At 35.6% G+C, this 15,322-nt stretch overlaps 1 protein-coding gene and 1 long non-coding RNA gene across 2 annotated transcripts; one reads left to right on the top strand and one right to left on the bottom strand.

Annotated features, from left to right (window-relative positions):
- Positions 1 to 1,030: 1,030 nt before the first annotated feature.
- Positions 1,031 to 2,627, top strand: LOC146163711 (uncharacterized). The gene is made up of 3 exons (XM_083380573.1): positions 1,031 to 1,091; positions 1,914 to 2,084; positions 2,487 to 2,627. The coding sequence occupies exons 1-3, from the start codon at positions 1,031 to 1,033 to the stop codon at positions 2,594 to 2,596; spliced, it is 342 nt and encodes a 113-aa protein (XP_083236699.1). The 3' UTR covers positions 2,597 to 2,627.
- A 10,313-nt stretch (positions 2,628 to 12,940) lies between these two features.
- On the bottom strand, positions 12,941 to 13,738 carry LOC146163712 (uncharacterized). The gene is made up of 3 exons (XR_014494490.1): positions 13,695 to 13,738; positions 13,263 to 13,410; positions 12,941 to 13,065 (listed from the first exon to the last, which is right to left on the bottom strand). It is a non-coding gene; the product is annotated as an uncharacterized LOC146163712 (long non-coding RNA).
- Positions 13,739 to 15,322: the final 1,584 nt, after the last annotated feature.

Consider the following 15,322-nt stretch of genomic DNA (forward strand, 5'->3'; position numbering starts at 1 on the left):
TAACCAAAATGCTGACTTCAAAACAATTTTGTTTGCATTGTGGATTCGCGTTATTTTAGGTGCTATTAGAACGCTCAAATGAACAAATAATACAATTCAAAGAGAGAAAAAGTATAAACTACTTTAGTAGCCTAAATATATTTATGAAAAATTTAAAGTTTATCCAATTTTCGCTTTATTTTGACTTAGAAATTGCTTATTTGTAGAGGCCAAAGTTCTTCCTTAAATTGATGCCAGTTACCCCAACATAATATTTTGTCGATTTCAGACTCAAACGTAATATTTTGTCGCAAAGTCAAGGTGTTTTATGGATTACAAAAAGTGCGTCGTGTTTTTTGGCGATAGATTTAGCTTGGTTAGGCATTTTTGTGTTACATAATGTCAGTAGGCTATTCCTAAAATCGAAACTGTTGATCTTCGAAAATACCACGTTTGTGAAGAGGAAGTGTTTTATAAAAATTATTTAAATACGTAACAATGAATAAAAAATGGACAATTTGAGATAAAAGTTATTGCTTATTCACATTGTGACATATTTCCTGCTTTTATGAGTTGATCTGGTTTAATTGTGTCACAGTTCCTGATTTACAATGCTTTCACAACGAGTTTTACAAAAATTACTCTCAAGAAACACAAAAACTTTGTCAAAAGCCATAATTTGACAAATTTAGACTTAAATTTTTTTACTTTATTTTGACCTATAAACTTATTAGAAACAGTCCCCTAGGTGCTGGAAACAACTTTATTCTTTGATTCGTGGACAGACGAGGTCCTTAAAAAATTTTGACTTTATTGACTTTGGCGGGCCCTACTTATTACCTAACCGAGAATTTTAGCACATATGCTGACACAGTTAGGTTGTACACTGAGTGTACAGGCATTTTAACCAAGTTAACAAAAAAAATAGAACGTTAAAAAGTTATATGTATATAATTTATTACATAGTAGTTCGTATGTATTCAACGAAATTTAGAAGCATATATCTAATAACAAAACTTAAAAATACTTACAAACTTAATTGTATTAACAGATGAACAAAATCGTCTTCATAGCTGTGTTGGTGGCTGCAGAGTTCGTGCTCGAAGCTAGATGTAAGGTTTTTATTTGCCTGCTTAAATAAAAGCGTTATTGATAACTGTTTTTATCAGTAGATTATAAAGTCAGTAACGTTTTTGTGCTTGTTCTACGTCCAAATCTTTTTCGTAGATTTGAGAGATCGATGATATGTCATAGCAGGGGTCGGGAACCTTTTTAGCTACAAGAGCCATAAAAGCCAATTTTTTTAGTTGTATTTCCATGAGAGCCATATAATACTTTTTCAACATCCAGTTATAGTTAAGCAAAAATAGTAAATTAAGCAGGCCCGTTTTATTTTGTTTTCATTTAAAGGCAGAACATGCTATGCACCAAAAATGAAATAGTTAAGTTTGCACAACATTGGGGGGCACTTGCCCCCCCCCCCCTGGAATTTCAAAATGCGATTATTAGTATTATTTATAAGTGTAATATGTATATGAAGGTTAAAAATATTATACATTATCCATTGCCCTCAAGGGCGTATCCAGGGGGCTGGAGTTCTTACCCTCTTTTTGTATGTGATATTATCCTTTTTGTTCGTTTTTGTCATGGTTTAACAAACTGTTCGAAGCGGCGTACTTTTAAAGTAATTGGGTCACGCGTCTTAATCTAATGCGAAACCAAAATCGAGTGCAAAAAGCCGTTTTTCGTCTTTTGTTTGGTCGACCGTAAACGCTGGAAGTTGTTCTTTTTCGTTATTTGTTTAGGATGACTGATATTTTCGAAAATTCTTTCCTTTTGTGTTTATAAAAGCAAAACGTACGTTGGTTTCACGGTGTCGAGTGTAGGAATAAAAGATATTATAACTCTTCTGAATTTGCTTATAATTTGTACAGGTTGGTTGCCAGCGTCCAAAACGACTACAAAAAGTTGGTTGCCAGCGACCACTACGACCACAACTACGGCAGCAACAACAACAACTAAAGCAACGCCAACCGTTGCAGCAGGCCGCAGACGATACGGAAGTAGACGACGGCGTCGCCGGAGTTGGCGTCTTTATGTTGATGGTATTTTTGTAGCGATTTCTACATTTTGCTGTTTTTCTTCAATTAGTTAAATTCTATTAGTTTCGTGACGCAAAACGCACAAATAAGTGGGAAATTTCCCCGAAATGATATTGCTTTTGTTTCGAGGCCGGCCGATCAATTTTTCTTTGTTAAAAAATAGTTATTGGGAGCTTTATATTGAGCGATTAGCGACCGTTATAAGTTTGTTGTAATTTACGAACCAGGAGATTTGTTGTTGTTGCAGTTTATTTATTTGAAACAGCATTTATATCTAAAATATAATACGGTATGTTTTTAATAAATCTTCAAAGCTTTACAAATTTAGAAACGATTACGACGTCTAAATGAAATATTCATTTCAGTTATTAAATGTGTGTAAAACGATTTCGATGTTTATTTTAGAAGAAGACTTGGAACACTCTGAAGTAGACACTCTTCCGAAATTTGACCAAGACCTAATGCCGGAAGCCAGAATGCAGCTTGACGAACTGTTCAACGAACAGCTGGAGTAGTCAAACGTTACTGTGTTCCGTGTCAATAAACGGTATATGTACAGAAAACTGTGGCTTAGTTTGATGTATCAGGACAATTGTTTGTGTTAATTCGAAAATATAAAAGACAATTCACATGTTAAAAAAAGGTCATTAAATACCAAAATGTGCGCAAATTGCGCAGCCACACGGCACAATTCGTGCAGAAAAATTCGCATTGTGTGAACATATATATTATATGTACCTACCCAGTGGAGAAGGTTAAAAATCTTTACTTTTTTGACACAATCGTTTTGTGGAAGGCTTTCAGATAAATTTAATAGAACAATTCAAATCCAATTTGATGCAAAATATCCAAGGCAGGCCAGGGTTTGAAAAGAATTTGGAAAATAAAACCTGACAACGATGTTTCGCACTATTTTTTTTTATTTTAAGGAAGTTCATAAAGATATTTCTGGCGCATTGAGTAAGCCAAAATGCCGGCCTTGGTGTACATATTTCGTGTTAATTCTACTAAGAAAATGTAACTTGATAAAATGCAAGTAAAAACTTCAAAAAACATCGCGGCTCGGCATGTTCTCGTGGAACACTTGTTGCATAACTCTTTGTAGCATTTATGAGCAGTAGCCTACCAGAACAGTCGATCACAGTCCACAGACCCTTCCATTGTCATGCAGTGTTACGTCACAAACGATATAGTTAATATTACGCTTGTTATACGTTAATGTAGTTTTACTACTTATAGAGTATAGACAGTTTTGCTATTTAAATTATTTTTGAGTATTGCGTTCACACTCAGTCAGTTGCTACTCGAAACGGTTTGCTATAGCATTGTTATTTGTGTTCGTTACGAAGTATAACAATGACAAAAGCTAAACAAAAAATATCAAACTATTTGCCCACCCCCCGAAATTTTCGGTTGGCTGTACGCCATTGCTGTGTTGCCCAAATCTAATCAGCGCAAATAAGGCAATTCGTACTATGTCATGTTGCGCTGTGTGACTCAAAATCTTGGTAAACAATTTTTAATAAATTGGGGAATAAATGCCTTTATGTCGAGCAATATGCGAATCTCTGTTATGTGCATATAATTTGTCACTTGAAACTTTCTGCAAATTTAACCAAATAAATGCTATTTTTATGCTTCGCGCATTTAAAGTGAGTAGAGCTGCATGTTTGCACACGATATCGCTCAAAAACAGCTTATCTATGAAACTGTGTCCGAGTAAAAAAATCAGACATGTGCACCCACATATTGTACTTTTGCACCACTCCCTATATATATTTTTGGGAAGGGTTGCTTGGCATGTTGAGCACCCCACTGGATTCTTCCCTTGTTGTAAACCCTATACATTTTGGGAAATCAATGCTTTCATACTATATTGCAGTTTTATTGATTTGTGAACAAAATAGTTTAAGCGCTAGATTGTACAAGAATCGGGGGTACTTTGCACCCCGCTGTGAAGTATCATGCAAACTGAAGAGTGCAGTGGTTATAACTTATAATGCAGGTTCACCCTACTTAGAAGTTCTATTTCAGTCAAGAATGAAAATTTGTGTCTGCTGGTTAAAATGTTTACGCTGACATTCGTATTGTTGTTTTTTTAGTGTAACCGGAGTTTTGTGAGCGCAAAATGTAATTTTATGAACGCCAAAATATTCACTTCGTTGAAAGGAAAAATACGCGTATGCAATTTTCTCGTTAAACGCAGAAAAATAAATGGGGAATTCATGGTAAAAAATAAACTGTATATATGAAGACGCGTATGTTTGTGTTTAGGTTTGCGATGGAGTAAACGTTATAAATTCTAAACGGGTCAGATACTTTACATTGGCGAGAAGAATCGCTGGCCGTATTTTGCAGAATGCAGACCCATGTATTAAATTAAATCGCACCTACGCGATCGCACGAAAAGCAGAAAAATCTTGCAAATCTATTTTGCTTTTGAGTCAATGCGCCTTTAATGCTTCATTGTGAGGCTTACGATTCGAATGGCGTTTTAGGTAGTCCACTTTATTCTCTTCATGATTTATATAACGGAATGTGACACATTTTTTTAAGTTTTGCTCTTTCGTGGCATGTCATAATAAAACGCTCCCTTTGTTATGGCCTGCCTTGGATATTTTCTGTAAATGCGGATTTCATTTTTGTTTACTCAGATTTAGCTGCAAGCCTTAATGAAAATGCAATACGCAAAATGCAAAAAGAACGATTGTGTCAAAAAAGTAAAGATTTTTAACCTTTTCAACTGGGAATGTATATGTATATATGCAACATAACTGCGCAAATTGTGCCGTGTGGCGGCGCAATTTGCGCACATTTGGACGCTGCTCCGCGCGGCTGCCCAAGTGACTGGCATTTAACAAGCCATTACAATTTATTATACTTGTTGAAGCTATACCAGCCTGAACGAAGTATAACATTAGTTTTGTCTTTTATATTTACGAATTCATACAAACAACTGTCCTGAAACGGCTTTAACCAAACTAAGCCACATTTTCTGTATATAAACCGTTTATTGAAACAGAACACAGCAGGACATTTGGCTACTCAAGCTGTTCGTTGAACATTTCGTCAAGCTGCTTCGTGTCTTCCGGCTTTAGGTCTTGGTCAAATTTCGGAAGAGTGTCTTTCTCAGAGTTTTTCACTTCTTCTAATAAAAGAAAGATCAAAACCGTTTTACACATATTTCGCTGTAATGAATATTTCATTTAGACGTTGCAATCGTTGCTAGCTATGTAAAGCTTTTATTAAAAAAATTATTATATTTTAGATTGAATTCTGTTTTAAATAAATAGACCGTAACACAAAAAAATCTTCCGGTTCGTAAATCACAGCAAACATATGTAGGCGTCGGTAATAGCTAAATGTAAAGCTCGCAATAACCATTTTAAGAAGAAGACTTGGTCAGACGGCCTAGAGGCAAAAGCAATACAATTTTGGGGTTATTTTCCAATCATTTGTGCTTTTTACTTGACGAAATTAATAACCCTTAACTAATTAGGCAAAAATACGAAAATGTAAAAATGTTAGCAAAAATACCATCAACGTCTAAGCGTCGTCGGCGTCGGCCCAAAGACCAGCTACGCCTTCTTCTAATAAGGTATGAGGACCGTCTGCGGGCTGCTGCAACGGTTGGCGTTGCCTTAGTTGTTGTGAAATATACTGTTGGTCTTGGCAACCAACCTATATATAGGAAAAAATATAAGTAGGCTACAGCGGAAGAGAAATTACTTTTTTCACTCGACTTCACTCGACACAGTAAAACACAAGGTACGTTTTACTTTTACAAGCACAAAAGGAAAGAAGTTAATCGTCGAAAACAAACAATCCAAATACTTTATCTCTCAAATCTACGAAATAGATTTGGGGGTACAACAAGGAAAAACGTTACTTACATATTGATTAAAATATTAAAAAAAACAGTTATCAATGACGCTTTTATTTAAGCAGGAAAATAAAAACCTTACATTTAACTTCGAACACGAACTCTGCAGCCACCAACACAGCTATGAAGACAATTTTGTTCATTTCTGTTAATACAATTGAGTTTGTGAGGGGGAGAAACGGCTTGAATATTATATAGGCCTATGTGTCTCTGAATCTATAGGGTTTGCTTGTAAAGTCTTGTTGATTGCATACGAAATACTATGTAATAAATCATATACATAAAACTTTTTAACGTTCTATTTTTTATTAGTAACTTGGTTAAACATACCTGTACAACCTAATTGTGTCAGCTTATAATAGTTAGTTGTAAAATACAACTCTCTTAGCAAACTACTCAATTGTCCTGAATAAAACGGGTTCTAACTAAGGATTCTCTAAACAAATAACAGGTTTTATTTTTCCGTGTAAACCTCGTACACTCTCGGGTGTGTGTCTTTATTTCTGTTAAATTACTGGCATTTCAACTAAACCCAACCTAAACTTTAAAATTTTCATAAATGTGTGTAGGTTACTTATACTTTTTTCTGTCCTTAAATTGTCTTATTTTGTTAATTTGTGCGTTCTAATAGCACCTAAAATAAGGAGAATCCACAATGCAAACAAAATTATTTCTAAGTTGGCATTTTGGTTAGTTAAATGATTTATTAAATTTGATAAAAAAACGCAAGATAACAGTTTAAAAACGCCAAATAATTTTAATATACCTTGTTTTGTTGAAGTAAGCTTAATGATAACTTAGCCCTTATGTCAGTACTTATTTATAATTTTCCCATATAGCTTACGCCTTTATATTTCGAGGAATCTTATTTCAAATTCCTTTGATCTATTCAGAACCCGAACAAACCTGATATGATTTATTTCTTCTTTTTGCAAAACTATATCCATGGCCATTAGCTTGACAATTTTAACGTCCTTTTAATCGTGTTCAATAGTTGTTAGCTCTACATTAACTGTTTTTACATAAACTGATCAGAAAATATTGTTTAATTTTATTTGTTACTTTGAAAATTCGTCACTTGTGAAACTTAATTGAAACTCACAATGACATCAATAATATTACTTATAAATAATTTAACCACATCACTTGTTGGTTGTCTATCCTCCCTTAAAAGTAGTGCAGATTTTTTTCTCTTGAGTGTTAAAAAACTGAAATGATATATAAAAAAGTAAAGAGACATATATAAAAAATATAGTGCGGAATTTGTTCAGTTTAATTCTGTTAAAAATAACTGAAAAATTGATATCAAAGAAAAGAGACATATTTAAAAATATATATTATTTGAAAGAAACCTAAAACCGAGATGACTCACCATGGTCGACGCCAGAGTAACGTTTAACTCTCGCGGAAGTAAAGGCCTGAATAAATATAGTCGCATATTAAAAGGAAAACTTATTGCAGAAACTTAAATTTAAAACGAAGCGATCCACCGCAGGGATGAGCGTTCGCTTATTTTCTTCGAAATGTTTGTGCGAGGATTTCTGTGGAGTTTTTTTGCCCATATTGACCACAACACCGGATGAGCTTTGTTTAGATTTTCGTTTGGCCAGGTTTTGCCTTTTGTTTGTTTCGGTAATTTCTGGCAAAGTAATCTTCCGATATATCAAGTTATATTACACTTTAAAGGTATTCGTTTAAGTACGCAAGCATTTGTACATACTTGAAAGCAAAATACAATATTTAGCATGTACGAAAACGTAAACTAGCCCAGTGGTTCTCAACCGCCGGTCCGCGTCAACTTTCCTGCCGGTCCGCAAATTTATTAAAATTTGATATCTCAATTGCAAAATTCAAGATGTTGAAGGCCTATCCATCAAATTTAGAACTTTGCCAGCTCCGTAATTTGCAGCATTGTGACGTAAATAGAATTAATAATATTCTTTGGACTTTATTGTACGTCACAATGCTGCAACTTATTAAAAGTAGGCTACAACTAGTTAAAGTCTTAAACTTTAAGACCAGTTGTATGTGAAAGCTAATGTTTTGAAATTTGACCGCTCCGTATGCTAAAAAGGTTGAGAAACACTGCACCAGCCACTTGATGGAAACATTCATCATGAGGATCGACCCATTTTTAACTATAGCTTTCTTACCTATTTAACTAGCTTTTTCAACATTCTTGTTTTTTGAAAATTATAATAAAAGCAGCAGGTTAATGTATTTGGGGCCACCACGTTACGGTACATATTCCTATTTGATTTATATTTTGTTTTTTAAAGACAAGTTTTAAACAAACTATCCAGAAGGCGTCGGCAAAATTTAAACTTCAAAAAGTCTCGGCACACGGTAATAAATTTTAATTGACAGATTTGCTTTGGAAGAACACGTTTTAGATGAAGGCGGTAACGCGAAAAAATGGGTTGTTCAGTTTAATATTTCCATGCTGCGACCCCATGATCACAAGAAAAAAGTAGTATTATAACACGCTACATTAGAGGAATGAGATGCTGAAAGTAGTAATCTTGTTATGTGATTTGAGTAGGGCCGTTCCTTCAGTTGTATTTTTATGTTTCAAAGACGCAATATATTCTTGCAAAGCGCATCAAAATACAATATAATATACCATGATGTTTTTTAAACTTTTTAGACCGCGCTCCTTTTACCCTATTTAGCTAAACTCACAACCCCTTTTTGAAAGTGTTTTTCAGAGCCACAAAGCTTATCTGCTTACTTTCAATGTTGGATCATTTGCATTAGGCAATCAGTGTTTTAACATCTTTATAAACACGTTAAGTCATGAGGCCGTCAATCCTAACAAACTTGGAGGTCGGGGGCGAACTAATTTTTAAAATGTAAAACAAAATTGCTTTTTTGGGGTATATGAGTTGGCGCAACATACCACACACTTCCTTAAAACCGCAACGAAAAAACAATAAAATGGACAAAACGTACCAGTAGTCTAGCCGCCCTTTCAAGTTTGAGACGCCCTAAAATGTACTAAGTGGGAAAAACTTTTTGTTTATAGTTTGTATGGCATGAAAAAAAACTTAACTTGATATTAAACATAGATTCGCGTGAAGCGGGAAAACATCAACGTATAGTTAAAATAGACAATAATATTAAAAATAGACTCATGCCATAAGTTTGCAAAATAAGTGGCTAGCATTATGATTTACATCGGTGTACCTTGGTTTAGCAATGTTGTAAAGCATGACTTAGTTTGCAAATATAAATTTCTGGTTTGCAAAAGACTATGGGGTGGAATTCATAAACTCGGATCATGGATCAGTTTACCCTGATCCGGGATCAACATTTCAGTTTTCATTCCACAAAGTCCGATCAAACTTGATCCGAGATCAAAATGCATCATTTTGATCCATGATTTTGATCCGAGAAAATAAGTGGATCAGCCATTTAGAAAAGGCATTTTTGTTGATTTTTTCTAATAATAATTATAAATTTTATAATAAATACCACGCTATACATCTACTTTACATCCTGCGGGGCTTGTGTTACGATTTGGTAAATTTTTTTTAATTAAAATGTAATATTATAAAGCCGGATACCCTAACTTTAACCTTGGCGGTTGCGATGAACGCTGTTCTAAACTTCTGAGTCATTGTAAAAATACAGTATATGCAGAAAAGAGTATAATACAATTGTCGATTATCTCCGTAATTAACGTGTTACAATTATGTGAACAAAGTCTAAAAAATAATTCACTACCTAAAAGAAGACTATAGACCAGGGGTCGGCAACCTACAGCCCGCGGGCCGGATCCGGCCCACCGATGAAATTGATCCGGCCCGCCGCCTCTTTGATAAATTAGAAACGAGTCTATTTCACATACTTTTTGAATATTTTAACTACGTAAGAGCGAAAAATTTTCGCGCTTCGCGCGAATGACCATTCTACGTCCGTTTTTTTTAACGTTTTGATGCTGCCTTTTGAACTAGATTAGCTCTTTATTACCGTTGCGCCGTGGAAGGTTGCCAAGTGCGTCGCGGAAAAACGAAAAAACGTACTTATTCTAAAATATTGGACATATATTTTTTAACGTTTTATTTATTTTTCATTTTCGGCAATGTATGAAAACTTGCAAGAAATTTAAAAGAAATACCCCTATACAACAAAAAAAATCGCGCTCGCTTCGCTCGCCAGGTATACTTTTACCCAAAAGGTTAACAAACACTGAGCTTTAGATGAAGTGTTATCGCGTTCCATCAAAGTAGTTTTATTACACTTTCATTCGTTGTACGAATGACGACGTGTGAACTCGAATTTTAAACCAAACAAACGCCTTTTTCGCGCTTTGCGTCAACACTTTACTGTCTCCTTAAATGTAATTAAACACGTTTTTAAGTGCAAAAACGATCCGAGGCCTGCCTGATTCACATTTCTAGCATGTTAATACCACAATTATTAGTTAACATTTTGTGCGGCCCGCAGAAACCTTTCTGAGTTTGGTTTTGGCCCGCGACTAGAAAAAGGTTGCCGACCCCTGCTATAGACGATCTACAAAATCGGGTGGAGTTTCGGTGTACTAAAACGAAGGTTTCGTTGCCTTCGAAATAATTTGCGTCTACAACTGGCAAACTCATTACCGTTATAATCCCAATGATATGCGTTCAAAATCTGGCTTTTAATCTTAAAGATGACATGCAAGAGGAATTACCACCACGTTCACCATCCATTGAGGAAGAAATGACAGTCGTTGTTGAAGCAGAATGGAGAGGGCGGGCACATTGCTGGAGATCGTTATCGCCAGCAGACTGTGCAAAACTCTTTTACATAAACCGTTTTTTTTTTAAAAACAGCAAGAGTAGAAAAGACAAAAATGCTATAACTAGTATTCAGATAAAGATTTGCGAATCAGTAATATTTTCATTTCATGTCTTTGTCTTTTCATTCGTGTTATTGTATTTACCACTCGTGCTGCCCTTTTTTTATTTATGTTGTTGTCTTCTGTTATTTATTTTATCAACCAATAATTGGTCTTTGTTGTGAATTAAAAATATATTATTTACAGCTGTTTTATTGTTTCATCACACAGCTCCAATAAATACTTCCCAGAAACATTTCTGCTTGTTGGATTATTGAGGCCCCACTTGCCTTCAGGTTCTTTCACAGCTGCTGCAAATGCTTGGCATCTCGCTTTTACCGTGTTGTTATGCAATTATATAATTTTGACAATTCAAACCGAAACCATGCCACGTTTTTACGGACGCTAGAGACCGCGTCTGTCTTTTTATTTTCTATGGTATTCACATACCCACCTTGCTTAATTAGGCTGATTAAACAATTTTGCCAAAATTATGTTTTTATACATTTTAAAAGCCTACTAAATTACTTTATCTTTGTATTGCCGAGTGCAGACGACTTTTAGCTGTCAATATAACCTCGGCAACTACTTTTTGAAACCACCCGACCGTGGAATTTAAGTTATAAAACATCGCTGTAGCGAAAATGCATCACGAATCACGAAACTGATCCAGGATCAGTTGATCCGACTTTGTGAAATGAACCCAGCTCAGGATTGTAAATCTCGGATCAATTGATCCAGGATCATGGATCAATCCTGATCCAAGTTTATGAATTCGACCCTTATGTTTAGCTAACGACTAATTGTCTGTTGAATTTCAACAATCGTGCTTTCTGCCTGTTTGTGTTATTTGAATCTTTTGTGTTATTTGTGTAACACACCGAGCTACATTAAACAAACATAACCGAAAAACATGGCAGCAAAGCAGTACGTCTTTAAGTAGTGCCAATAAACCGTGTTTTCCTACTGTAACGTATAGCCTGTGATGAAAGTAGCTATAGGTTCCTATAGACCAGTGCTCCGCAGCCGTCGTGCCGTGAGACCATGTCAGGTGTGCCGCGACGTGCCGGAGCTGTGCTAATTTTTATTAATCAGCCGAATTAACGCGAAAATGTATATCTCATCAAGTTATCTTCTATCGCCCAATATCAAAATGTTTTTTAACTGACTCAACTACCAGAAGTATAAATATATACCACAACTGTTTTTAAACTGTACATCGAAGTGAAAGGGGGGATTAACCATACGCTTGAAACCCATGAAATATCGTTGTAAATATATTATTGGCATTTTGTAATAGTATACTGTATAATTAGTCTTGGCAAACAAAAAATTACAAAGCACCAATGTCGGGTTTCATTTTTCGAATGCTACCAAAACTCCCTCTGCTAAATCAGCTATTGCAAGGGGTTTAGGACTTTTTGTATTTTTCGTAGGTGTGCCGCCGAATTGTTTTAGCTCTGTTGATGTGCCGCAAGTGGAAAAAGGTTGCGGAGCACTGCTATAGACGTCTCGCTATGATGAAAGGTTACGAATTAGTAAAAAAAACATCGGGGTGAGTGAAGAAAGCACTGTATAGATTTTCTTGGTGTGTTTGTTAGATCCGCCAACCTAATGCTGTATTTAAAAAATCTATTTTAGTAATAAAACATATATTTGTTAGTTTGGAGCCGTGTTAAACAAGGTTTTGTTAACACGAAGCATTGCCGTAATGAAAGGTAGATGAGTGGCGCTAACTGAGAGAGAATTAAAGTAGTTTGAGAAGGGATAATATGGTTGTACACTGTACAGCTTTTAAAACTGAATGGTTGCCTTTTTAGTCATATCTGCCTGGATCCCACTTTTCTATCAGCGTTCAATGAACCGTTAAACCAACGCATAGGCGTTGGTTAAACAACCTAATTACTCGTTTGTAAGCGTTTCATTTAATCTTGTGTTATTACAAATAAGGAACTGTAATAATTAAAGCCGAGGCCCAACAATAAAAAGGATTGTGGTTAAAAAACTATACAAAGTTCGAAAAAACATAATTTGATGTTATAGTTTCTGTCTGATTATATACCCTGTCCATACTGTTTTTATAGCTACATAGCAAACAGACGAAACAAGATTTTTGCAGTTGTTTAACCATTTATTGTTGCAACACCAACATTTCTACTCTGCAAATTCGTTTTCAAATGCTCGGTCGAACTCCGGCATTTCTCCAGGCATCATTTTGTCGAACTCCGGCATTTCCCCGGTCATCTCTTCATCTGCAATCTCCTCGTTGCCTTCTTGTTCTGATTATGCAAAAATGTTTAAAATCGCGGATTTTAACTCTTTAAAAACAGCAGTAATTTTATTTGCGAAACAAAAACATAAGTATTTACTACGAAGACAAAACCTAGCAACTATGAAGACAAAACCTAGAAATTGGGAAAGCGAAAATCGGACTAAAAGGGCGTTAGTTTGTCATTTCTGGCTATAGTTGGTTTACCATCTACACGTTTTGCTAGGATGCTCCCACGACGACGGCGGAAACGTACGTGCCAACAAAGTCGACGTCGACGACGATAGTAGCCACCGACTGTGTCGTCAATGGCGAAAACCAACAGAAGCACAAGCAGCAGGGCAACCTTGTTCATCTGCAAAAAAAAAAGTTAAAGATTAACCGATTCCCACCAGGTAAAACATAACGCGAAAAATGATACAAGTTCGGATGCTTCGTCTGCATGTTTGTTTTCCCACCTAACTTCGTCATGCAAAATCAGAGTCTTGCAATCCGCGAAATTTCACTAAATGTAGTATACAGTACACGTAGCTCGGTGATAGTTAGTTTGTGCCATCAAAACATATTTTTTAACAACAGCAATATTTAACGTTGGACGCTATGCAAAGTAATAACCACGCTTTTAATCCAACCACTTACTTTGTCACGCTTTCCTCAATCCAACAATTAATTTTGATTTAAAGTTAAATCGTGAAGTGCTTTGCTTTGCTCTTGCTTATATAGAACTTGAATCGAATTTTTTCATATATTTTCGCAGAACGGCTTTTATTACTTCCCCGTCTGGGAAAAAATCCTCTTCAAGCCTTGGAAATCTGGGTTTAACTTCAGGCCTCTACATTTTATTATGTGAAAGGTTTTCAAAATGGTCAAATGGGATCAAGCTATATCCCAATCGGGTGCAGGTGACACATGGCCATAGAGTCATAAACAAACGTCCACACTTGTTTTTATTAATTTTATGTTTCAAAATTGCATATATATTTTGATCCTCGGGGGCTCAACCAAAGAAACGCGTGATGCTACCTGTGTATACATTTGTTGGTCATTTGGATTGTTTTATATATTTTTATAATTCAGTAATACCATCGAAAGTGGCGCTGTTTGACTTTTATAAATTAAACGATAAAGCTGGGTACACTATTATGTCGTGCATTGTAGAATTTCGAAAGGCAGTAGTCTTCGCATGGCAGCGCCATCAGCGTCAATTTTTTTTCAACCAAGGGAAATATGTATTTTCTACCAAGATTCCCGAACGCCCATTCAGCAGCAGGTAACAAAGACACGCTTACTATTATTTTAATGTAATTTTAAAAATTCATCAACAGTGTTTGCTATACGGCCCCTAAGTTTTGATTTTTTACTTGTTTATAATTTCCAATATAAAAGGTGTGGGTTTGTCGATCCTAGGGTTTGTGAAAAATATAAACGTCCGCTGGAGTTCTTGCGAATTCAAAAGCAATGCTGCTACTCATGGAGCTTTTTTTCGCTAACGTACTATTATTTATCTGAAATCCAAGGTTCTGCCTATTTTTCCGCGGTTTGGCGATGCTTGGAATTAGTTGAACCAGTGCGAGCGCCATATTCAGGAAATCAAGTGTTTATATAGACGATGAATTTCGGCGTTTTTTAACGCCCGCAATAATACTTTGTGAGCTGACTTCTGCTTGGGTTCACCCTATAAACTAAATCGGCTTGCCAGATAAGAGGCTTATCAAGCCGAAAATTTCGATAAAAATGTCCTTAAATTTCGTAAGATTACACCTTGTCGAAAATAATCTGTTGATTCGATTTTCAGAACAATTATTCTGGAAAATCCAGTTCGACACCAAACTTTTGTTGATACGTTTGAGGCAAAGTGTCACGCAGATAAAAAGTACATGTGTTACATGCTTTTGTTACAAGATCACCATAACATCAACTATATGAAAACCAAGAATGGCCACCAGGGGCGTTGTTTGTATGGGAAAACTGAAGTATTTCCCAAAATACCACATTACGTCTCATCCTAATAACACCCTCTGTTCTAGACCAATAGCCCAAAGCACGAAAAAGACATTCGTTTAATCCTTATATGTATTGCATACTTTCAGTTTAAAAAAGGCATACCCCCTCAAGCCCCCCCCCCCCCCCCCCCCCTATTTGGAACAAAACATAAAACAAAAACAAATGTCTAAACTGTTTTAAGGTTTTGATTTTTACTGAATATCTTACTTTATAACTATATGTCCAGTCATCCTGATCTGGTAATATTGTTCTCAGTTATTACA

Source organism: Ascidiella aspersa, chromosome 2 (genome assembly GCF_963924565.1).
Source record: "Ascidiella aspersa chromosome 2, kaAscAspe10.2, whole genome shotgun sequence".
Taxonomy (NCBI): Eukaryota; Metazoa; Chordata; class Ascidiacea; order Phlebobranchia; family Ascidiidae; genus Ascidiella; species Ascidiella aspersa.